We start from the raw sequence: 24,637 nt of genomic DNA on the forward strand, positions 1-24,637 counted from the left end.
TTTGGTCTCGCCTGGCATTAAAGTAATAAGGGCGGAATTCTGGGAAATCTAGCTGGCAACTTATTACCACATAAAGGCTTTGTTTTTAAAGTATCCGTGTTTTAGCAGGTTCACTTTTAGAGCACGTTCGGTCGCTTCCAGCCATAGCACGAAACTCACACAAGGAAGCTGCCAAGGAGATCTGCGCTCTCCAGCCCCCACCACCTCCCAAGGCCACAATGCAGACAGACCACAGGTCACAAAGCTAGCCGGGTACCTGCATGCGGCTGCACTTTTGGAAAACAAACAAACAAACAAACAAACAAAAACCCTCCTATGATCCAGCGAAAGGGCACGACCCCTTAGCTATTTGTTTCCCAATAGTAGTAGTAGGGTTTTGTTTTTTTTTCTCTCTCCCTCTCTTTTCCTTTTCTTTAGATTCCGTGAGTCTGACACTATGACTACGTTTTTGTACTGGAAATCGCTGTTGGTGTGACTTTCCCAGCAGAGGAAGACGATCTGATCTGTAGAGATGGTGGCACCACGGGCAGGCTGCTGCGCTTCAGTCCCACTGCAGCACTGAGGGTGACTTGGGAAAGGCCTCCAGTCCTGATAGATGTAGCCAATTGGACTTTTGGAAATATTCCTCTGTGTGTGTACGTGTGTTTTGGGGGAAGGACTGGTCACGTGGCCTCCAGTTTCCCCAATCGAGGTACCAAAGAAGCCAACTCGGGCCAGGAGGGGAAAAAAAAAATCACTGAGCCAAAGGACTACTTTTGCCCTGGCCTCCCTAAGCACTGCAGAGTCTGAGGCCCCGGCAGAGCGAGCAGAGCGCAACCCGAGAAAAGAAGAGCGGCGGACACCGTTAGCTTCTGCTTCGCCACTGGGGGCCGCAGTCACCTTCAGGCTTTGGGAAACAGGGAGAAGCAAACCCGGGGGGTGGATCTGGCCCTTAGGCTCCTTCCAGCTCCAGCCTCTGCTTGCTTTTGCCCCGGCGGAGCAGGCGCTACCCAGAACGGTGCAGAGGCTTTCTCAGGACTCTGGGGGTGCTGGCACCCACTCTCTAGGTGGCTGCAGCCTCTAACAGGGCACGCCCTCGGCGCTATTGCCGCGCCCCTCCCGGGTCCGCCCCTCCCGCCCCAGGGAGCGCGCACTCACTGCTGGAGAGTCCTGCCTGCCTTAGCTCCCCAGGCAGGGGAGTCGATGGAGAAGCCAAACTGGGTCTCCGGACATTGCATTCCTGGCCGGAGTTGCCCACAGTGTCCAAGCGCGTGACGTGGCGGCTCTGGCTGAGCCTCGGAAACCGAGGTTGGGGCCGATCAGGACGCTGAGGCCGCATCCCCCGGCCGCTGAGAGCCTCGGCATCATGCAAGTGGGCACTGGCTGCCGACAGCCCAGGAAAGCCCGGGTGAAAACCTAGGCGGTTCTGAAGATCCCGACCCCGCGCGGTGGGGGCCCCGGAGTCGCCAGGGGTGTTGCCCCAAGTGCAAAGCTTAGCCTACCCTGGAGCCTAGGACTTCTTGGCCAGGGAACCTTCGGGAAGCACGGCGTTGAAGGCCCTGTAGACCCCCACCCAGAGGCACTGGAGACGTGCAAAGACGGCTGGGAGCCAAGCGCCGGAGCAGCCTCGGAGGTAACTTTGAAGAGCGGGAGACCGGTGGGGACCGGGAGCGCACATGTGCAAGTGTGTCTGTGTGTGTGCAAGGTGTGATCACTATGTGCAGGCTGCTAGACACACAGAGGCGCTGTGTAAAGTCCTGGGTTGCTGGCGCTCCTCCCAGGCTCTGCTAGGTGCCCGACTGCGGGTCACCTGGGAGCAGGGACCTTTTACGCTGAGCTCGGCACTGTAGCGGAAAAGGGGTGTGAGTGTGCATGCGCGCGCGTGGTGTGTGTGTGTGTGTGTGTGTGTTTATGTGTGGTGTGTATGTGTGCGCGCTCGCGTGTAGCAGGTGCTAGGCTGGCCGTATCTGGTGTGGAGGGGAAATAGATGAAGGGAGAGAGACAATGGCCAAAGATCAGGTAGTTCTGGGCAAGTTTTCCCGGTTGAGAATTCGTTTCAGACAAAGGTGTTTTTTTTTTCTTTCTTTCTTTTTTTTTGGGGGGGCGGGTAGGTGAGCTGTCAGTGTGAAAAAACCCCAACATACCAGAGGCGCAAAGTAAAGTGGGAAACTGGCAAACCCCAGAAAACCGACCAGTGTGTCCATCCTTAAATTGGGATTTCCAGCCACCTTGATGTGGAAAGAGGGGCGTCCTTCCTCCAGGAAACGTTCAACTTCACCTGCCAGAAAATACCAAAGCCAGGCCTTGCTGGCGAGGGGCTTGAGTTCATTCACACCCTCACTCGCCGCTCTGCAGCCTTTCCCACCTGCTCTGCCACCATCCCTGCCAAGTCCGGTACTCTCTGAGGCCACCAAACCAGCAAAGTAATCATTGGTCCTCTCCGCAGGGGTGCGGGGGAGCTTCCGGGAGGCACTGGAGTAGCTTGCTGGAACAGCATTGAGGCTAGCATTGTTTGTGGAGTAGTGGCTGTATTCAGAGGTTGTACACACTGAGGTGGGGGCGGGGGGGAGGTTGGTAGTGGTGTTTGCGGGTGGGACAGTCTTTTCAGTGGAGATTAAGTAACGTTTGCCAAAGGCCAAGAGGAGGAAAGCCATCGAGTCTGTGCTATAAAGGACACAGGTCGGTTTTGCAGAACTCCCGTTTTCTTTTAGGGATGGGGTGATTTAATTGGGGGCTGGTGGGACCATGGCAGCTGCCCTTGCGGCTGCGGTTAGGGGTTTGACTGGCTCTACTATGATGTTATGCAGCATGACATGAAGAATTTCCAGGAGTAGTTGAGCACACTTGACCGGTTATTTACTCCAATCTCTCTGCAAACAAGCTTCCATCACCACGTCTCCTGATGAAGTCTTCCTTGCAGGTAGAAGCAAGCTATACTTGCTGTGGGCATAGAAGCTTTCTGAGATGAACTCCATGCCAACAGCTCATTGACAGCCTGGGAACGGGGGTATTTCAGGGACTGCTCAAATAAGAGTAATGGGACAGAGTTGAGCGGCTGGCCTAAACGGCCCCTGAACAAAAAGAATAGGATTTCTTTTTGCGTATCAGAGGATAAGTGTAGAATGGGAAAGGCTGGCATGTCTGCAAAAAACAACCAATTTAGAGATTTTTCTGACGTACTGGAGCCTGCAGGAAAAACCTTAAATGTCTAGGAAAAGTCTGGTTCTTATTGTGTGTGAGACATTTTGTATAGATCTGCAACTATGTGAAAATGAATGTCAGTTGCCAGGGAGAGAGCTGATCAAACAGTTCATTTGCATTTCTGATGAATTTGGTGTGTGAAAGTGTTGCATAGCACTTAATAGTTGGAAGAGAGACAAAGGTTTCATTGTTAGTGTTGTATTCCTTTGGAATTTTGGATGTATAATGTCATCATTTTCTTGGCCAATGCTGGATGCAAAATTAATGTGTCTTCCACCATCTAAAAACTCCAGTGTTCCCTTTGAAAGATTTGTGCTTCTGGCAAGTTGTCTGCTCTGTTTCTGCCCATAGCACACAGAATGAGTATGGGAATCTGTTCTTTGCTTCTCCGTCAAACAAGCTCTTTGGAAACCTTGGACAACATGAAGCAGAAAGCACGGTTGCAGTCATGGCCTGTGCATGGGGAGGTAGGATGTGAAGGCAAGGAGGAGGAAGGGGGAGGCCCTGTTTACTGCTCCAGCCAAGTGGCAATGCGTGTTCTCAAACAAGCTGGGAAAAGGTTCCAGATTCCTCTGTGAATACGGTGCTAATGCTCACTGATTAGCTTTTCCCGCTGACATTCAAATGTTTGTTTTTGGAGCTTACCCTGCAGGCTCAGTGTAAATTAAAAGAAAAAAAAAAAAGAGGGATATTGAACTTAAGACAGGCAGAGGCAGCTGTATGTTTCTAATTCATTGTGCATTTTGGGTAATGCTTAACTTTTTGCATTTTTTGCAGCATATGCAATACATATAGATTGAGAATAAAAAAAACATTATTGAATCATGTCCTTTTCCTCTGTCTTAGAACAGAGCCCTTTATATTAGGCTTACGTAAAATTTAAGTGGATGAAACTGATTAAAAATAGAGGGAGGGCCACGGCAGCCTGTTCATTCTCAGTGTGGTGTCTGGCTTCCTTTGGAGTGCTTAAGGACTTCTCAGAACACAGTTTGTGAGTCACTGTGAGGCTTCTCTCAAGAATGTGGCACACGACATCCTTTCAGCATTCCAGATGAAATGTTGTGGTCTCCAGCTTAACGTTGTCAGTGCACCCTGTCCCTTTCACCTGCACAAGGTCCTTTTTAACCAAACAAGAAGCACATACCTCAATGTGGTATTTATACTCCAAACTGACTACCTTGCAATCATGTCTCATCAAGCTCTATGGGAGTGAGATGAGCTGAAAAGACCATGTCATATAGCTATGGCATACTGATTGATTTTTTAAAAATATTCATTCAAATTAAGAGAATGACCTTCAGCATGGACTGTCGGTTGCATGTGTGTGTGTTCATGTAAGCGTGTGTGTGTGTGTGTGTGTGTGTGTGTGTGTATGACTTGATGTCACCATTCCAGCATGATTTATTGAACTATGTGGCTTTTCTGGTGCCCTGAGTGTTTTTCCAGGCCCTCTGCTAACGAGAGCTTTTATGGCAGACTTTTCTATTGCCTTGGTGGGGCTTTCCAGTGAGTAATCTACTGCCCTCTGGCTTAAGAGTCCTCCTCAGTGAAGCCCATTCTCTGTGCCCTTACTCCCACTCCCTGCCATTTACTTTGTATTTGGTAATTTTAACCTGCAGTGACCACTCTGGTGTGATGGCCACAATGCAGGATCTGGAATGACCCTGGGGCTCCACAAAAAGGATTGTTTCATGCAAGATGGTAAGCATGTAGCTTTACGAGTATCCAAGAAAGTCCAAAATAAGTAGCTGAGAAAAGAAACCAACATAAAAGGTCAACTAACTTACAGGGACTGGAGAGCTTTAGAATGTCAGGGCAGCTTAAGTGGCGGCAGCATGAGAGGCCACCGTCGGAATTGAGGGAAAGGTTGTTGGAGGATCCATCAGAGCTGTAGAACTGAAATCTTGTGACTATGTGTGTGGGGCATGGATAGGTTCAAGGGGTGGACAGGTAGAAAGTATGTGGAGAGTGTGGGTCCGGAGTATGGGTAGAGTATAAGAAGGTAGTGGATAGGAAGGGTATGGGTAAATGGTGTGTGGGCTGTTGGTAGGTAGTGGGTGGGGTGTAGAGTGTAAGATATGGGGAGGGTGTATGTGTAGGAAGTGGGTAGGGGGTATGTGTTGGTATGGGTAAGTGGTGTGTGTTGGGTAGGGGTTGATGGCGTGTGTGTACAAGGTGTGGGTAGACGGTGATAGTTAGGTGTGGGTAGGTACTGTGTATTGGATATGGGAAGTAGGTATGTTTGGGGTTTGGATACTAGTGTGTGTGTGTGTGTGTGTGAAGTGTGGTCTATGGCTACGGGGAGGTAGCATATGGCATGTTAGGTGGCTTCTACCTCACCACCTAGAGGTTCTACCATCTTACACTGCTAGCTCCACAAACTCATGACCAAGCCTTTAGCACAAAGTTTTGGAGACAATTTACCTGAACTATATCAGGAGGTAAACACCTCACAGTCCTTAATACTTTTCTACTTCACAAAGTATTTTTTTTGCTTATGTTTATAAATAATAAAATAATCAAAAAAATTCCTGTTCTGTTCTGCTTTATTTGTTACATGTTTTTTCTTTGCCTTCCTTCCTTTGCAAGCTGACCATTTTTGTTTTGTGTTATTTATTCCTTACTAACTTTTAAGGTCTCTTGTTGTATGTTACGATTAATATTTACTAATAATTATCTTTTAGTAATGCTTGCTGTTAATCCTAAACAGCTGTATAATCAAATTACCATACAAAGACTGGTTTATTTAGTTAACCTAGAAGATAATGCTGGGCAATAATTACTCCCTCTTAAACCTCCAAGCCCTCATAGTTTCCTAACATTTAGATTATACTTGCTTTTTGTGATATATTAGGTCCAGTCCATCTCTCTGTTTCATTCCAAGATCTGTTCCCTGCTCTCTCTTCTAGCTCTCTCTCTCTCCTTTTCTCCTCCTACTTTTTCCTGTCCTATGGCTCTTCCCCCTTGATCAACTTTGTGGCTAGTTGCTTTATTTTGGCCTGTTTACACATAGTTGAGACAGGATGCTTAGGACAAGTATCACAATGTAATATCCGGATTGAAACCAGAAAGTGGAAGTGTGGGGGGGAGAAATCATCATTTGAATGACCAACGGTAAGGTGTATACATTTCCAAAGGAACATTATACCAACAGTCTCTCAGTAAGATACATGAAGTGTCTGCTTCCTGACTTTTCCAGACTTTATAATGTCTAGAGACTGGGTGACCAGGCAATTTTCACTTTATCTAAATGAATGTGCTATTTTCTTACTGATTTTGGTATTTGGGATCTTGTAGAATATTCTTTCAGAATCTCAGATTATCTAACTCTTGACTCAAAACTTTTGCCTTTTTGTTTCAGATTTTATTTACAGGCCAAGAGTAAAGATGAAGTCAATTTTTTTAAACCATCTGCTCCAGTAAAACTTAATCAATATGCCACTGACATATTTACTTTTATCAAACAAACCACTATCTTGTGCCTTGAAATGCCATCTCCAGCATATGCTGTATCCTGACCTACCTCTGCATCTTCTGCTTGTCCTTCTGTTCCACTGATTTATTTAAGATTTAATAGTTAATTACCTGAACTGTTTTCCATTTTGACGAGGATTTTTAAAATATGTTTTACAATTTCCTTTTATTTATATGCATGTATGTTGCCTGTGTGAACATATACTACATGCCCTAGGAGACCAAAAGAGGATGTTAGATTCCCTGAAGCTATGGTTACAGTCAGTCATGAGTCTTCATTGTGGGAGCTGGGTAAGGAATTCGGATCCTCTGGAAGAGCAGTGCCAGCTCTTAACCAGAGAGCCTTCTCTCCAGCTCCACCAACCGGAATCCTTAATTAGTTATCTTCAGCAAGTAATTATTTTGTGTTCCCTTTAACGTGAAGGGCTTTCCTCATAAAACAAAACAAAGAAATTAAACTGGCAAAACCCAAGTAGTAACAAAACAAAAAACAAACACGTTCCGCCAGTTTTTTTTTAGTGTCTGTTGCCTTTGTAGAGCCTTATATGTAAAACTACATTAGCTCCACGTTTAACATGTCTCAGCTAAAAGGGGTCAAATAGAAACTTAGTCTAGTTTTAAATTTTTATTTAGTTTTGTTTCTTTGTTTGTTTTGACACTGGGTCTCCTGTAGAGAAGGCTGGTTTGCAACTTTGTAACTCAGGTTGGCCTTGAACTCCTGACCATACTGCTTTAGGTCTCAAGTGTATCACCATGCCTAACTTTACTTTTTTTTTTTTCAAATCATTAAGATGAATACATAAAATAATCTAACAGGTGCCCATGGCAAATGAGATTTCAAAGGTGGCAATGGTTGTCATTTTTGCTCAAGTGCCTGGTGTTTGTTTGTTTAAAGAAAAGGCTGTTGTAGTTTGTTGACTTTTTGTTGTAGCCACCTTCTATTCTTCCCCTTGGTGAGGGAAGATGCCCACCCCCAAAAGAGCTGAATAGGTGGCCTGTGATGCTGGGATAGACAATGACTTATTAAGAAACCCAGTGAAGCCAGGTGCAGTGGTGCATGCCTGTAATCTTAGCACTTGGGATGGCAGAGGCAGATGGAGGCCGCCTGGTCTGCAAAGTGAGTCCAGGGCAGCCAAGGCTACACAGAGAAAGCCTGTCTCGAAAATACCAAAACAAACAAACAAAACCCCCAAGCAAACAAACAAAGAAAAACCCAGTGAGTACTGCGTACTGCCAGGGCTACATGGGATTGGGCTTGGGAGCAGTGTGAAGAAATGGGCAATGGGAGGCAGGGTCTGTAATATCTGAAGGTTCTCACAGGAGGGCATGATTGGCTTGTTTGAATACATACAAGGGCTGAAGAGAGCCGAACCCTACTATGGGTACGAACTGCACTGTGTCGCCCAAATAAGGAAGGTTGTCTAAGGGAGCTTACCCATGGGGACAGAGTAGGAGCTTGTGGTTAGGTTATCCCAGGCTCTTCTGACTTCACCATATGTCAAAGGTAGTCCATAGAAGAAGCCTTAATTTTAGGACTTTCACTACATCTTTCTTTCCCCTTGTCCCAAGCCTGCTGTTTTTATTTCCTTTGTGCTTTTATATATTCTTTCAATATGACACTCCTACAATGTATTTGGGTTCTGTTTTAACTTACAATGATGATGTGATAGATCTATGTGGAAGCTTATTTTTCCTACACATTCTTTATTTTTTGATGTTTATTCTTAAGTTTATTAAAAATATATGGATTCATGTTCTGAGGAGTTTCTAGTCAATTCCTCCACTACACTCTTCTAGTAAAAGACTACCTGGGAACAGTTCTATTTATTTGTGAACCCATGTTGGTGCTATATTTTTAGCTTAAAAGAAATAGTGTTTGTTCTTTAGAACTTTAATTTATTTTTAATTAAGAACTTTATTCTTAGGTTCAGAGTTCTGTGTATAACATTGTTTAAATATTTTACTAAGAGGCTAATTTTCTTTCTTTAGGATCTGTGTGTGTGTGTGTGTGTGTGTTTGTGTGTGTGTGTGTGTGTGTGTGTGTGTGTGTATATGTGTGTGAAAGAGAGAGAGAGATCTCAAGATGAGATCATGAGTTTGGCACATTTTCTATCTTTTGTGAATTTTTTTCCCATCATTTAAAAAATAGTTTTCTGAATCCCAAATACTTTTTTTCAATTTGAAGTCTTCTCTTCTACGTTACTATAATAAAATAAAAAAAATAGTTGTAGTACATACGTAATATTTGCCAAGTACTGCTACAAAAATAACTCAGTCCTATGCGACAGGTGCTAAGTCATCCATATGTTAAAGCTAAGGAGACCATAGAGCGAGACTTGTAAGCTATGTGAGTCACATATCTACAGGACAGAAGAGCTTAGATGAAAACATGGGCAACTTTTCCAGAGTCTGTGATCTGTAAGTAGTATGTTATTTTACCTACAGTGAATATGAACCACATTCTGACATTGTTTAAGCTGATATGTCTGGTTTTCTTTATATTTTCATTATCTATGGAATTATATTTGTGGGATTATATCTCTTACAGGTAGTATTTGGCTGTTTTATTTTGCTTTTTAAGAATACAGTTTCAGAGTCATTGCTTTTAACTGGCAAGTTCATACTCTTTATATTTATTGTGATATGCATTTAGAAACAATTCTGTCCTCTGGTTCAGAAGCCCTACGTTAAATACCACAGTTTATTTCTGTTCTTTAAATGACCACCTGTGATGTTTTCTAGTGGATCTTAACTCATCATCCAGACTTATTTGACTTCCCTCTCCTAATCCAGGTAATATAAGGAAACTCACAAAAGGTTTAAATTCTCATCTGGATCTGGCCCTTTTCCATTTTGCTTGTTAAATAAGTCATCAGTCATTTTATGTTTTTTCAGTATTGCAATCTGTTTGTTTTTTAAAAACTGAATTCAGTTTCTTCCTGAGAAATGTGAATGACAAACTCTTTAGTCCCTTTAGCTTTTTAATTCCTAAATAATACCTATCTCCTAACAGAAGAATGAACATTTTCTTTAGCATGTTAAAATTTTTATTTCTGTTTATTGACCTTTGTTTTTAATCTTGAAAACTAAGAATTTTAAAATTAAACTTTTTTTTTTTTTTCCAAACCAGGTTTCTTTGTGTAGCCTTGGCTGTCCTGGACTCGATTTGTAGACCAGGCTGGCTTCAAACGCACCCCCTACACACACACACAGACACACACCTGAGTGCTGGATTATAGGCATGCATCTCTGCACCAGGCTTACAATTCAACTTTTTTTTTTTTTTAAGCAAAAGCTTTCTTTTTCTTTCTGGAATACTTCCAAGTTTCAATATGATGTGCTTAGGTATCTAAGGATAAATACCTTCTAATGTATCTTTGGAATTTATGTAAGGTTTTGCTTTTCTTGTTTTGTTTTTTGCTTTCTTCTTTTTAAAGGTTTGTGTTATAAATTCTAGAACATTTCTAGACGTTAGCATCTTTATACGATTCTCTTTCTTTTTTCCTGAAACACCTATTAAACGTTTTCTGAAACGTATCCTTCTATGAGTATGTCTTTTAACCCCAATTTTATGCCTTTTATTTTTGTTTTGTTAGTCCTGCCTCTGCTATAATCCCCTAGGTCTTCCTAATCACTGGATTTCTCCTCACTTAAGTAGCATATTACTCAATTTGTTCATTGATTTTTTAAAGAAATGATTATTTTTCTAAAAATACAATTATTTGCTTTCCAAATTATTTGCTATGTTATCAGTGTTGTACTTAGATTACCTATTTTACATATGTATGTCTATATACATTTGTGATGTATTTGTTTTAAATATATTTATACCTCTTAAAATTATGGTGCCCTTTTGTGAAATTCTTGAGCTTCAAATTCTGCTAGTTATTTTGTGTCTCCAGGACTTTTTTGTTCTGTGTTTAATTTTTAAAACATTTACTACTATTTCCTCTCTAAGACAGTGATTTTGTACACCTGTGATTGCCCATGGCAGTTTTATAATTTGGTATCAAAGAGACTGTCAGCATGGAACAGGCTTTGATTTCTTAGATTAAGAATTTTTTGTACCCCAAGGCAACAACTTTAGCCCCAGAGTATTTATGGTGTTGAACTTGTTTATATTTCTAAGATACACAAACCATTGTTAAATACAGAACCTAGGCAGAGGGTGACAAATGCCTTTGTTTCCTGTTTAAGAAAAAATTATTATTGTTATTTTTAATTAATCATTTAAAAAAGTAATTACACTTTATTCACTTTGTTTCCCAGCTGTAACCCCCTCCCTCAGCTCCTCCCGTCCTACCCTCCATCTGTTTCTCCTATGCCCCTCCTCCAGTCCACTGATAGGGGAGATCCTCCTCCCCTTCCCTCTGACCCTAGCCTATCAGGTCTCATTAGGACTGGCTGCATTGTCTTTCTATGTGGCCTGGTAAGGCTGCTCCCCACTAAGGGGGAGGTGATCAAAGAGCCAGCCTCTGAGTTCATGTCAGAGAAAGCCCTTATTCTACTTACTAGGTAACCTACTTGGACAATGAACTGCCATGGGCTACATCTGTGCAGGAGTTCTAGGTTATCTCCACGAATGGTCCTTAGTTGGAGTATCAGTCTCAGAAAAGACCCCTGTGCCCAGATTTTTTTGGTTCTGTTGCTCTCCTGTGGAACTCCAGTCACCTCCAGGTCAATCTGTCTCCACCTTTTTTCCTAAGATTCCCTGCACTCTGCCCAAAGTTTGACTATGAGTCTCAGCATCTGCTTTGATACCATTGGGATAAAGTTTTTCAGAGGCCCTCTGTGGTAGGCTTCTGTCCTATTCCCTGTTTTCTCCCTTTTCCATTGTCTATCCTGTTTGCCTTTCAGAATGAGGATTGAACATCTTACCAGGATCCTCCTTCTTGCTTAGCTTCTTTAAGTGTACAGATTTTAGTATGATTATCCTATATTATATGTCTAATATCCACTTCTAAGTGAATATATACCATGTGTGTTTTTCTGCCATGTTGAGCATTTCCTTGAGTGTTTCTCTGCCATTCGATATCTTCTATTGAGAATTTTCTTTCTGCTCTGTAGAGGAATATAGAATGGTAGAGAAGTACTTAAATGTTCAATGTTCTTAGCCATCAGCGAGATGCAAATCAAAACAACCCTGAGATTTCACTTACACCCATCAGAATGGCTAAGATAAAAAACTCAAGTGACAACACATGCTGGAGAGGTTGTGGAGAAAGAGGAACCCTCCTCCACTGCTGGTAGGAATGTAAACTTGTACAACCACTTTGGAAATCAATCTGGCACTTTCTCAGACAATTAGGAATAGCACTTCCTCAAGATCCAGCTATACAACTCCTGGGCATATATCCAAAAGATGCTCAAGTACACAACAAGGACATTTGTTCAACCATGTTCATAGCAGCTTTTTTCGTAATAACCAGAAGCTGGAAACAACCCATATGTCCCTAAATGGACGAATAGATACAGAAATTGTGATACATTAACACAATGGAATACTACTCAGTAATTAAAAACAAGGAAATTATGAAATTTGCAGGCAAATAGTGGGTTCTAGAAAAGATTATCCTCAGTGAGTTATCCCAGAAGCAGAAAGACACACATGGTATATATTCATTTCTAAGTGGATACTAGAACTATAAGATAGGATAAACATACTAAAATCTGTACACCTAAAGAAGCTAAAAAAGGAGGACCTGGGGTAAGATAATCAATCTTCACTTAGAAAGACAAATGGGATGGACATTGGAAGTAGGAGAAAACAAGAAACAAGACAGGAACCTACAACAGAGGGCCTCTGAAAGACTTTACCTAGCAGTGTATCAAAGCAGATGCTGAAACTCATAACCAAACCTTGGGCAGAGTATAGGGAATCATATGAAAGAAGGAGAGTTAGTAAGACTTGGAGAGGACAGGAGCTCCACAAGGACCAAATATATCTGGGCACAGGGTTCTTTTCTGAGACTGATTCTCCAACCAAGGACCATGTATGGATATAACCTAGAACCCTTGTTTGGACATAGCCCATGGCAGCTCAGTATCCAAGTGGGTTCCCTAGTAAAGGGAACAGGGACTGTCTTTGATATGAACTCAGTGGCTGGCTCTTTGATCTCCCCACCCCCAGGGAGTAGCAAACTTGCTAGGCCACAGAGGACATTGCAAACATTCCTGAAGATACTTGATAAATTAGGGTCAGATGGAAGGGGAGGAGGACCTCCCCTATCAGTGGACTTAGAGAGGGGCAGGCAGGAGATGAGGGAGGGAGGGTAGGATTGGGAGGGAATGTGGGAGGGGCCTACAGCTGGGATACAAAGTAAATAAACAGTAATTAATATAAAAATAAAAAAAATTAAAAAGAGAATTCTCTGTTTAGCTCTGTACCCCATTTTTTAGTTGGATTACTTGATTTGTTGCTGTTTAACTTCTTGAGTTGTTTATATATTCTGGATATTAGCCCTTTGTCAGGTATTATTATTATTATTATTATTTACACTTATTCACTTTGTATCCCAGTTGTAGCCCCCTCCTTCATCTCCTTCTGGTCCCACCCTTCCTCCCTCTTCTTCCTCTATCCCTATTCCCTAGACTGCTGATAGGGAAAGTTCTGCTCTCCAACTGGCCTGTTTTGGCCCAAAGTAACTGTCACCCCTTTTCATTCCTTAATTGCAATTAGATGGAGAACAGTTTAATGCACTCCAAGTTCCTATTCTCCACCTTGTGATGTCTCTTCTACTTCCCTTGTCCTCCAGCTTCAATACTTTTCTGCCTCATACTGTGATTTCCAGCTTAATCTTTTCTTTGGGTTTTCTGAGCATTCATATTGCTCTCTTACAGGTTTAGCATTACATGTTAACAACAAAAAACTTTCCAGCAACAAAAATGCTTTCCGGCATTTCTAGAAGATCAGAATGGGGGCGCTCTCTCCACCATGTTAAGAATGTACCTTTCCTTTGGATCTTGGGATAGGTTTATAACCTTTTGAATTCTGAACTAAGGTCTTTAAGCCCAGGCTAAGCATTTCAGGTCCACACTGCTCTAATAGCATAGCAGTTACCTTTCCAACACTTTAATGCCCTCTTCAGCAGATCTTTAAGGAAACACTTGGGCTCTCCTTCCTTTGATTTGAAATTTAAATTAGGGGTAACACAGAATGCAAAAGCTCCAGATCTCTACTCTGAGGCCTTTCTTCTACAGTCCCGAGTCCATATCTGCATTAATTCACAAGAAAAACTACCAACTTGAAAACAACAACAACAACAAACAATAAGCCAGGATTTCCAGCTATGCTGCAGATAAATTACCTCAGTGTGCTTTTTATCAGTGTGAGGTGAGAACATTGTGGCTACTTCATTTTGTGTTTTGTAAAGGCTTTGGGGATGCCTTAATATGAATACTTTACAGCTGACTCTTGTTAATCCAGTCCAAGGCTTATGTTATTCATTCTCAACAGATTTCCGAGTTGTTAGTGACAGAGGGATGATTAGACCTTTAAAGCATCGAGTAGGAATGATATTCACAGAAGCTTATCTTCTGTCCAGAGATCTCACTCAGCACTCCTAGAGACAGTTACTTACTATCTTCTGCTTTATTTTGATTAAGATCAGTGTCAGCACTGTGAGCACTGATGTCCCAGGTGGAGAAAGGGCAGACATTCACTTCAGCCTTGTAGGCTGTGTACCAGCCTTTATCACTGCTAGAATGTGGCTTGAAAAGTAACAAGATAGCACAATGTAAAGGGGAAAACTCAAGTATCTGGTTTCTGCTCTTTCCGAAGCTGTAGAATGTTGTATAGTGAGAACAGCCATGGACCAGGAAATAAAAGAACCTGGAAATCTCCCCTTGTCCAGGCACACCAGGACTTCTGAAAGCTAGAAAAGAATGTGGATCCCAGACAAGGCATCCTAGATGAGGGATAGTCAGCTTCATCCTAGTATTGTCCTCAACAACAACTACCTTTGGCAGTACCCCACTCCTACGTCCTGTAACCTCCTTCCCTGCAGCATCCTTCCCTAAGACAGCATCCTGCCTGTCTTAGAGAACTGTACTACTGTCACAGAGTACCCAGGACTGGTTAACTTATTGAGAATGTTAATTTATTTCTCAGGCTCCTAGAAGCTAGGTGGTTGTATGAAGGCAACAGCTTCATTAGAATGTCTAGTGAGGGCATTCTTGGTGTACCCTCAGCCTGGCAGAAGAACAAGCATGTGTCTGGCTGTATGAAGTGCCTTTCAAAGAGACTCCCAATCCCACCCATGAGACACTCCACGGCCAATTGTTTCTTAAAAAGCCCACTTCTTGATTATATCTCAATTTTGAAGACATCTATTCAAAGTACAGCATGCCCCACCTAAATCCTACCTGCTTGTCCATTCCTTCCCCCTTCCTCATCCTGATCAAACATATAAACTCTACTCTGTTGACCTGAACCTTCTGTCCACCTTCCTTTTGCCTGGAGCACTTCTTGTCTCTTCCTTCTGAACTTAAAACATCCACCTCTTCAGTCTTCTAGGCCAGTGGAGATGGTACCATTTCTACAAAACTGTCTTCTCATCTCTCTTTTGGTTGGATCCCATCTCATCACCAACTTAGGCACCCTGATTAAACTCCCCTGGCCTTTGGCATTCACCATTGGCATGTTGTATAGAAGCTTATAAAAATCGGGTAAATGTCAGGAGCTCTGTCTTCAAGGACAGGTTCTACCACTACGTCCACACATGCTCTTGAACAGTCAGGTCAGCATCTTGTCCCCAATTTCCATATCCATAAAATGAGGACCTTTATTGATGATCACTGTAGCCTCGACCATCACTGATCCTAAAGACTGTTTTCTGCCCTGACACCATGAGCTCCAGAGAGAGAGTTGTGTTAGCTTTTCCAGTTGATCATAGCACAGTGTTGCACACATTATGGGTACTTCAGAAGTAGAGTTTTGTGTTTGCATGCCTAATTCACATTCATGTGTGTGCACATGTACACAGAGACCTAGAAGTTGACGTAGACTGTCTTCAGTTGCTCTGTACCTCACTTTTTGAAATAGGGACTCTCACTGAACTTGAAGCTCACCTCTTTGGTGAGACTGGCTGGCCAGCAAGGCCCTGGGATCTAGCTGTCTCTGCTTTCTCAGTACTGGGATAACAGACATACACCAACCACTGGGCCTGCCACTTAAAAACATGGGTTTTTAAGTAATAGACTGACTTCAGTTATTCATGCTTCTGCTATACTTTATCAGTTGATCCACTCCCAGCCTCAGAAAAGGGGGCTGTCAGGCTTAATGATAGGAGGTAAGACACAGGTACACAGGGTGGGCACCAGATAGCAATGGCTGGGGAGCAGGCTGGCCTGGGAGTCATATGTGCTGGGAACTGAGCAGACATTATTCCCACTCACTGAGTAGAAACTTCATGCTTGGCTTTCAGAACTTCCCCGTGGAATGAGTTTATGCTCTTTCTTCCTTTTTAATAAGGGTTGAATAATGATTCCCACAACCAGCTCGTTATTTTGCCTCTGAGATGTGTAATCTAGGCAGAGGCAGTAACTCATGGGACTAGTGAAGGCCCCTGGAAATGTGTGATTGAGAATGGAGTTTTCCACAGTGGGAAATTAGCAGGCTTTCAAGAACTTGGGAATGAAAAACTAGGGAGGCCAAAATTACGCTCCAGGCAGGCTTGTCTTACTCTTTATACACACTGGAGTCAGGGTTCAAAGTTGATGTCACATAGTAGATCAGCCCCACAGAGGTCTCATCCCTCTGCTTCATCTCATACAGACATATTTTCTGCTTTTAATACAAGGTTGAATCTGGTGCAATGTCAGAAGGCTTTGGGCCTCTTATTCATTTTTGAACATCAAGCAACTTAGGTATTTTCTCCGGCTAGTGTAGTACTTGCCTACCAGATCTTCAGTTTCCTCATCTGTCAACCGAGGATGCTCTTTGTACCCTGTAGAGTTGTTAGTGTGGTCAGGGAAGCAGCCTGCCAGTGGCTACATATTGCACACTGGCTCCTGCTGTCACCCAGAGTGCCTGGGTGCTGACTGTTCAGCACATCCCCCCCTTTGCTCCCGTTCCTCCCTGGGTGTCTTGGAGTTTCATAACAAATCTTACAGCTTCTGGAATGATTGATCATCCTTTGTGTGTGTGCCTCCTCCAAGTGCAGGGATCTGTTTTCATCCACAGGTGTTTAATGCCAGTTGTATGTATGGTGTAGGTCTGTGTTCGTGTGGGTATGTACACATGTGCTCTACTCTGCTTTCTGTTGCGGCGATAAAAGACCACAACCAAAAGCAACTTGGTGAGGAAGTACTTCATCTTGTAGCTGATAGCCCAGCGTGAAAGGAAGTCAAGGCAGTTATTTTAAATAGGAGCTAGGAGGCGGGAACTGAAGCGGCAGAGGTCACGGAGAAATGCTCTTTACGGTCTGGCTCGCCATGGCTCGTTCAGCTTGCTTTTCCTAAAAAAAGTAGCCACCTGCCTAGGGGTGACACCACCCACGCTGGGCTGGGCTCTCCCACATTAATTATTAATTAAGAAAATGCCCCAGAGGCTTGGCAAAAGCTCATCCTGATGGAGGCCTTTTCTCAGTTGAGGTTCTCTCTTCTTCCCACATGTCTCTAGTTTGTGTCAAGTTGATAAAAACTTGCCAGCACAATGTATAGGCACACATTGTTGACCCTGGGTTTACTTCCTCCAATCACACTCCACCTTACTTTTTGAGAGAGGGTCTTGCACTGAACATTGAACTCATTGACATGGCTAGGCTGGCCTGTCAATGGACTGCAGAAGTCTATCCAGCCCCTACCTCCGAATTCCCAACACTGAGGATGCATTTGCACACTGCAGTACCCGGGGTTTTTTTGTTTTGTTTTGTTTTGTTTTGTTTCGTGGGTGTTGGGTATCCAAACTCAGATCCTCATGTTTGCACAGCAATCAATTTACTACTGAGCTGTCTCCCCAACCCTCCAATGTCAGTTTTAATAATGATAATAATAATAAATGACCCAGGCTTACCCATAGCATTTAAACTTTCATCAGGAGACAATGAGTCTTAGATTTGAAAATAGGTTTTGTTTTTTGTTTTGTTTTGTTTTTTTTTTTCAAAGAGATGTTTTGGAGATACATTTAAGCCAAGTAAAGCATCAGTGAGAGCTGGGAAGGCCTCTCTGGGGAGCCATATCTTGGGGCTTTCCTGGGAAGTACATGGTGCACACAGCACAGAGTAAGCTCAGCTCAGTAGCCCTGGGTTTAGATCTTATTGCTCTCAGTTGCTGCAGCCCTGTAAGTTCCCCAGTCCCATTTCCTCATCTGTCAGGGAGTAATTGTGAAAGTAAAAGAGGTCTCTTAAGGTGGTTACAGGGATTAAAGTAAAAAATTGCTGTGAATGCGATTTGTGCCACCAAATCCATAAAATACGATATGCATTTGCTTCATGCTATTCTCTAAATTACATTCATTTGTCCTCTGCTCCGATAGCTATACCCATTTGTTTACTTCAAGACCAAGCGTGACAGGTTGTCCTCGCCTCTAGCAAGCCAGAACATCCTGACACAGAATGTTTTCATCCGAGGGAAGCAAGGGCTGGGGCAGGGCAGCGGCACTGTGTGGGTGAAGTCCGTCTCCTGGTGGCTTGTTCCTAGCAGGAACAAAGCCTGTTAAACTTTATTTGTTTTTTTTCTCACGCAAGTAAGGGCTAGCCATGAGTCTCCAGTCTTTCATGTCAGAGACCACACTGAGATTTATAAAAGCCTATTAGGAGCAGCTGCCCTCAGGACATAGAAAGAGCCCATGGCCTCCTGCTACTGAAGCATAGTCTGAGGAAATGAATTGCTTTTGTTAAAAATGAGCTAGACCTTCCGGAACAGCGTCGGTTTAAAAATCGATGGCAATTAAAACATGTCTAGTGTTTGGGGGATAGAGTTTTTCTGGATTAGAAGTCACTATGTAGACCAGGCTGTCCTGGAACTAGCAGTAATCCCCCTGCTTCTGCCTTGTGGGAGTTGGGATCTCAGGAGTGTAACAAATTTGGCTTCGATGGGCGTTTTCTAGAAAGCATGTGCTCAGGGTCCTAAACGTGCAGTGGGTGTCACTGATGTATCTTAAACCTATGTTCGTCAATAGGGAGTTTTTTTTATAGAAACTTTATTCGACTGGATGTTTTTAATTTTCCTGTTTCAGAATAGTGGATGCCATGATTCTCTTTCAGTTCACCCTCCTCTTCCCTGGTTGAATTTAATGCAGAGATGGCAGGTGTACATATAGCATGGATGCACCCAGTGAGGTGGGCCCACACCTGCCAGTGGACCTTTGGGATTGAGGGCTGAAGCTCTCGTTCCCTCCCTTAGGAAAACACTGATGTGGCCTACAGCTGGTATGGGAAGCACGGCTTCCTGGCCCAGGATCCGCTAGACGTCTTTACGGGGCAGCCATCAGGGTGGCCAGTGTGGGAACAGTCTGCAGTGAGGTGCCCATCAGGAAAACAACAGAACGAACAGAAAGCAAGCAATGTGCTCAAAAAAGGCAGACTAGGCTGGCCTCCCTGGTTGCCAACTGACATGGGCCACTGAGGCTCACAGGAGCTTGCAGGCCATTTTTGTTTTGAGTTCGGGGCTAGGGGCAAGGTCTGGAGTGGGACTGACTAGGGGCTTTGCATTTCTCCCTCCATGACCTGCAGAGGGACTGCAGCAGCACCTGTCCAGGGCAGTCCTCCTCTGTAGGTTTGGCTGGTCAAAGCCATATCATATTATTATTATTATTATTATTCAATGATTGCATAAATATTTGCTTAGTGTAGTAATTTTAGAAAAAGTGAAAAATTATGAAGAAAAAGTTGTTTACAAACTAAGAACAGTGTTAGGGATTTTGTGAGGGAAGCAAGGGAAGATCAGTGGTCCTCAACCTCTACGTGGCAACTCCTTTGGGGGTTGAATGATTCTTTCACAGGGGCTGCCTAAGACCTTTGGAAGACATAGACATTTACATTACGATCCATAACTAGCAAAACTACTAGTAGCAACAAAAATAATGTTATGGTTGGAGGTCAACACAACACGAGGAATTATATTAATGGGTTGCGGTATTAGGCTGAGATCCACTGTTCTAGATCATTCTATAGGCTTTGGTTATTACACAGACATATATATTTGTCAAAATCAGCCATGGTATTGTTAATATTTGTGCTCTTCATTGTTTGTAAAGTTTATAGAAAAAGAAAATCAAAATCACTATTGAGCTTGTAACACTGACATATGTCATAATTTATTTAGGGGCAAGAGTATAGATGCCTGCAAGTTACTCTGAAGTATATCTAAAAAAATCAGATGGCTTGATGATGGATAGATATGTGATCAACCAAATATAGTAAATCGTTAATAGTTGGATCCAGATGGTGAATACGTAATTGTTCACGATAATATTCTTTCAGCTTTGCTGTAAGACTGAAAATTTGCATGATAAGATATTGAGCTAAAGAGAGAGCTGTTTCAGGAAAAGATCCATATTTAAAACCCAAATTTAACTACTATTTACATTTTAGTGCACATCATCTTCTTTCATTTTAGTTTCTAGGAATACATAATTTCATATCACGAAGATCTTACTTTATGGAGAGTTATTTTCATATTCTTTACTCAGTAATGTATCATACTTTTATTGTAAAAGTTTTCTATAATTTTGAAGTTAAGGCATCATTGGTATGCAATAAAATTTATACTTTTAAGTGTGTCATTCTGTGCACTTAAACACGGCTACCACAATGCAGGATATCGTTCTAGATGATTTCTCCGTGCTGCTGCTGGCAACTATGGATCTACATTCCAGGATGGGAATCAGATAGTACAGTGTGTGGTCTTTCTGACTCTTGCTTCTTTCATGCTTTACTCGTGCTGCATGTTCTAGCATTTTTTTGAAGCTGATAATTTGCATTATAAGAACGTACTTTTATGAAATTTTAATGTCCAGTAAAGCTTATTGTGTGTTATAACTTGTTTTATTTATGTATTTCTTATTATTTGGATATTTACAGTAATCTTGTTGCTATTATGAATACTATATAGTGAACATTGTCATGTCTAATTTTCATTGATGGTTTCTTTGAGGTAGATGCCTAGGAAAGGAATTACTAACTCAAATGTTGTGAATATTTTAAAGCTCTGAAATATTTTTAGTCATTAAAACGTTTTCCTTGTTTTTATTCAGAGCTATCTGGACTTAGAACCTTGCTGCTGTTTCTAACTGTCTTTCCTCCCTTTCTTTTTATTGCCACTACAGAACTGACTGATGGTCCAGTGTAGTCAGGGAGCTTGCAAATTCTAAATCATGGAGGCCAATCAGGAAGCTTCTCTCTTTTTGGTGAAGATCTTAGAGGAACTGGACAGTAAGCAAAATACTGTTTCCTATCAAGACCTGTGCAAGTCACTGTGTGCCCAGTTTGATCTGTCTCAGCTTGCCAAACTGAGAAGTGTGCTTTTCTACACAGCATGTCTTGACCCCAACTTCCCAGCCACTTTATTCAAAGACAAGATGAAGTGCTCTGTTAATAATCAGCAGTCAAAGAAAATCATGGTGGCAGCAGATATTGTGACTATCTTCAACCTGATCCAAATGAATGGGGGCACTGCCAAGGAGAAGCTGCCCACCAGTGGCCACAAGGTGCGCAAGAAGGAGGCTTCCTTTGAGTCTTGCAGGTCAGACACAGAGGTGTGCAGCCCAACAGTCTGTGAGCCTCTGAACTGTGAGTTGAGCGAGAGGCCCTTCAGCAGAGGCTACCCTACTAGGCAGTCATCCAAATGCCGGAAGATGGACTGCAAGGAATGCCCACAGTTTGTCCCTGCATCTGAGCCCAATTTCCTGTTGGGTGTCAGTAAAGAGGTGAAAAACCGGGCAGCCTCTCTGGACAGGCTCCAAGCCCTGTCCCCATATTCCGTGGCCAGCCCTCAGCCCTGTGAGATGCAGAGGACCTATTTCCCCATGAATATTGAGAATGAGTCCATTTCAGATCAGGACTCTCTGCCCATCAGCCAAAGCATCAAAGAGACCTTCATCTCCAGTGAGGAACCGTTTGTAGTTCAGTCCTGTGTTCAGAAAAGGAACATCTTCAAAGAAGACTTTCACAATCTCATGACTGTATCCCCCAGTTTGGTGGGTCCCACTAACAAAGCAGAGGGGGATCATGGGGAGTCCCAGAGTCAGAAGGAACTCCACAAGCCACCCTTCTTCAACCACAGCTTTGAGATGCCTTACCACAACCAGTACCTGAATCCGGTGTATTCCCCCATCCCTGACAAAAGGCGGGCAAAGCATGAAAGCTTAGATGACCTTCAAGCCTCTACCTACTTTGGACCCACTCCAGTGATGGGAACGCAAGAGACCAGGCGCTGCCCAGGGAGGTCCAGTAAACAGACGCCATGGCCAGCCAAAAGCTGGAGCCTAAATACAGAGGAAGTGCCTGACTTTGAACGGTCTTTTTTCAATAGAAATCCCTCTGAAGAAAAGCTACGCTATCCAAATTCTGGCAGCCAGACACCCAATTTCTCAGGCCCAGACAGGCATCCAGCTTATCTGGTGCCAAAGGATCAGCAGAAGGTTCTCCCTGTTAGCTATGCAGTGAAAACAAATGGACTCAAATCTAAAGAGATCTCATCCCCCGTTGACCTGGAAAAGCATGAAGCAGTCAAGAAGTTTAAAGACAAAAGCATCAGCTGCACCAGTGGCCAGCATAGCTCAGACACCAGCAGTGTGGGTACCCAGACAGAACAGCATGTGCTGGATCCCCCCAAGTGCAAAGACTTGTGTACTTCAGGTCAGGCCAAATACAGTGACAGGCATGCCATGAAGCACTCGGATGATGACTCAGAAATCGTCAGCGACGACATCAGTGACATTTTCCGGTTTCTCGATGACATGAGTATCAGCGGTTCCACAGGAGTGATACAGTCATCCTGCTACAACAGCACTGGCTCCTTGTCTCAGCTTCATAAGTCAGACTGTGACAGTTCACCAGAGCATAACCTCGCCAAAATCACCAATGGGGTCTCCAGCAGCAAGGGAGACAAATGTAACCTGCCTGAAAATGTCCACCACTCAGAAGAAGAGTTGAAGACCAGCGTGTGCAAACTGGTTCTTAGGATTGGTGAGATCGAACGGAAGCTGGAATCACTGTCAGGGGTCCGAGAGGAAATCTCACAGGTCCTTGGAAAACTCAATAAACTGGATCAGAAAATACAGCAGCCGGAGAAAGTGAATGTGCAAGTTGACCTGAACTCCTTGACCAGTGAGGCACCTTCTGATGACAGCGTCTCTCCTAGGGTCTTCCGTGCACACAGCAGTTCTCATGGACCCAAGCTAGAGAACAATCCTGACTGGTGCTGCTCTGATGCCAGTGGTAGCAACAGTGAAAGCCTGCGTGTCAAGGCTTTAAAGAAAAGCCTCTTTACCAGGCCATCTTCCAGGTCCCTGACCGAGGAGAACAGTGCCACGGAGTCCAAAATTGCCAGCATTTCCAACTCTCCCAGAGACTGGCGAACCATCACTTATACCAACCGAATGGGCCTCAACGAGGAGGAGATAAAAGATGCAGGTCCAGCTGATAACAAAGACTGGCATCGGAAATCTAAGGAGGTAATGGAAATTTAAGTTCTCATGACTGGTTTCAGCGTTGTCACAGTTTCAGACATTCCATGAGAAGCCTCGCCTCTTTCTGGTACCTGTGCCTTGCTGGTTCCCCTTCCAGAATTGGCAGGCTCTGCACATTAGAACAGAGAGGGCAGCGCGAGCAGCCTGTTTGTTCTGCCAAGGTGCCAGTCAGTTGGGTGGAGCTCATGCTGGGATGTGCTGACAGTAGACAGTGCAGTTGGGTTATTGGACAGGTGGTGTGAGAAGGATTTCACAAAAGGGGGAGTGCATCAAGGAAGGCAAGCACCACCAAGGTTATCTTCTTGTCCTTGCTCAAGTACTGGGATCTGTACCAGGCAAGCATGGAGAGAGGCTTGCTAGTGTCCTTGTTGTTAGGTCTCTTGCACGAATTTTGTTGCATGCATTATGCTACTTTTGAAAATGTGATCTCTTTCACTATAAGATAAATACCTGGCTGCTAATAATAAGAAAACAGTTTTATTGTTCCACCATGGAAGAGCAGCCAATCAGAAACAATGTCTCCTTTTCCTCTTTGGTTCTTTGTTTTTCCTACTAATGGGTGCTCTGCCCTTCTCATGTGAGTGTTTTTGACCATTTATCAAAGGCCTCGCTCCACCAGCACTGATCCATGCCTGTCTATGTGTTCAAATATGTCCTTTTTCTGTCCTGTGGACATTGTTCCAGTGGACATGCATCTGATCCCTTTACTCTAGATAAGTTCCAGTGGTTTGTCTTTGCCAGGATGATGCAGTTTCAGTCTTGTAGCTTGTCTTCTTGAAAATCTCAGCTTCTGTGGTCAGTGGACAGGCTTTCAAGAAGCTTCCCTTCCAGGGTCCCTAAGAACTGGATTATCAGTGGGAGAGAGTAGTAGGATGGGCTTCAAAGGTACTGAGTCAAAGAAGAGGTGTGCGTTTCCAAGTGATGTCAAGAAGGGCAAACTTAAAAATACATGGGTTTGAATTCAGGGTAAAGAAGGAGAAAATTGAAGGAGCATTTTTTTTTTTTCAAATCTCTGATCCCAAAGAAGCCCTTGTATCCCACGGTGCTTTTTCCCTCCTACATCTCTTGCCATGGACACTAAGCTAAGGTCAGATTTCTGGAACCCATGTGTTTCTAACATTGAAAAATGATCATTAGAGGACTCACATGGTTAGGAAATTGTATTACCAAACCAAAGTGAACCAGCCTGACCTCCAAGGCTTCACCAAACCAGCAAGACTAGCTACAGCCTTAAGTAAGATCCAACTTGAAATGCCTCACATTAAACAGCTAGAGTCTGAAGGAAGCCTTCTGTACTGTGTGGCTGTTTTCACTGTGACCTTTCCTCTTGGCATTTGCTAACTCTAATTC

General features: G+C 43.4%; 1 protein-coding gene across 3 annotated transcripts in view; it reads left to right on the forward strand.

Moving 5' to 3' along the window:
• Window positions 1–766: 766 nt before the first annotated feature.
• Window positions 767–24,637, forward strand: part of Minar1 (membrane integral NOTCH2 associated receptor 1) — a 36,004-nt gene continuing 12,133 nt past the window's right edge. The window contains exons 1-2 of one of the 3 annotated variants that reach the window (XR_009592370.1): window positions 767–1,612; window positions 20,924–23,272. Coding sequence is in view for 2 of the 3 variants with exons in the window: in XM_060385544.1 (XP_060241527.1) it covers window positions 20,972–23,272 (2,301 nt within the window). In the remaining variant the exon portion in view is untranslated. Of the gene's footprint in view, window positions 1,613–2,542; window positions 2,659–20,923; window positions 23,273–24,637 lie in introns of those variants that run through there. The other 2 variants (XM_060385544.1, XM_060385545.1) reach the window with 2 other exon arrangements.

The sequence above is a fragment of the Meriones unguiculatus genome, chromosome 6 (genome assembly GCF_030254825.1).
Source record: "Meriones unguiculatus strain TT.TT164.6M chromosome 6, Bangor_MerUng_6.1, whole genome shotgun sequence".
NCBI classification, from domain to species: Eukaryota; Metazoa; Chordata; class Mammalia; order Rodentia; family Muridae; genus Meriones; species Meriones unguiculatus.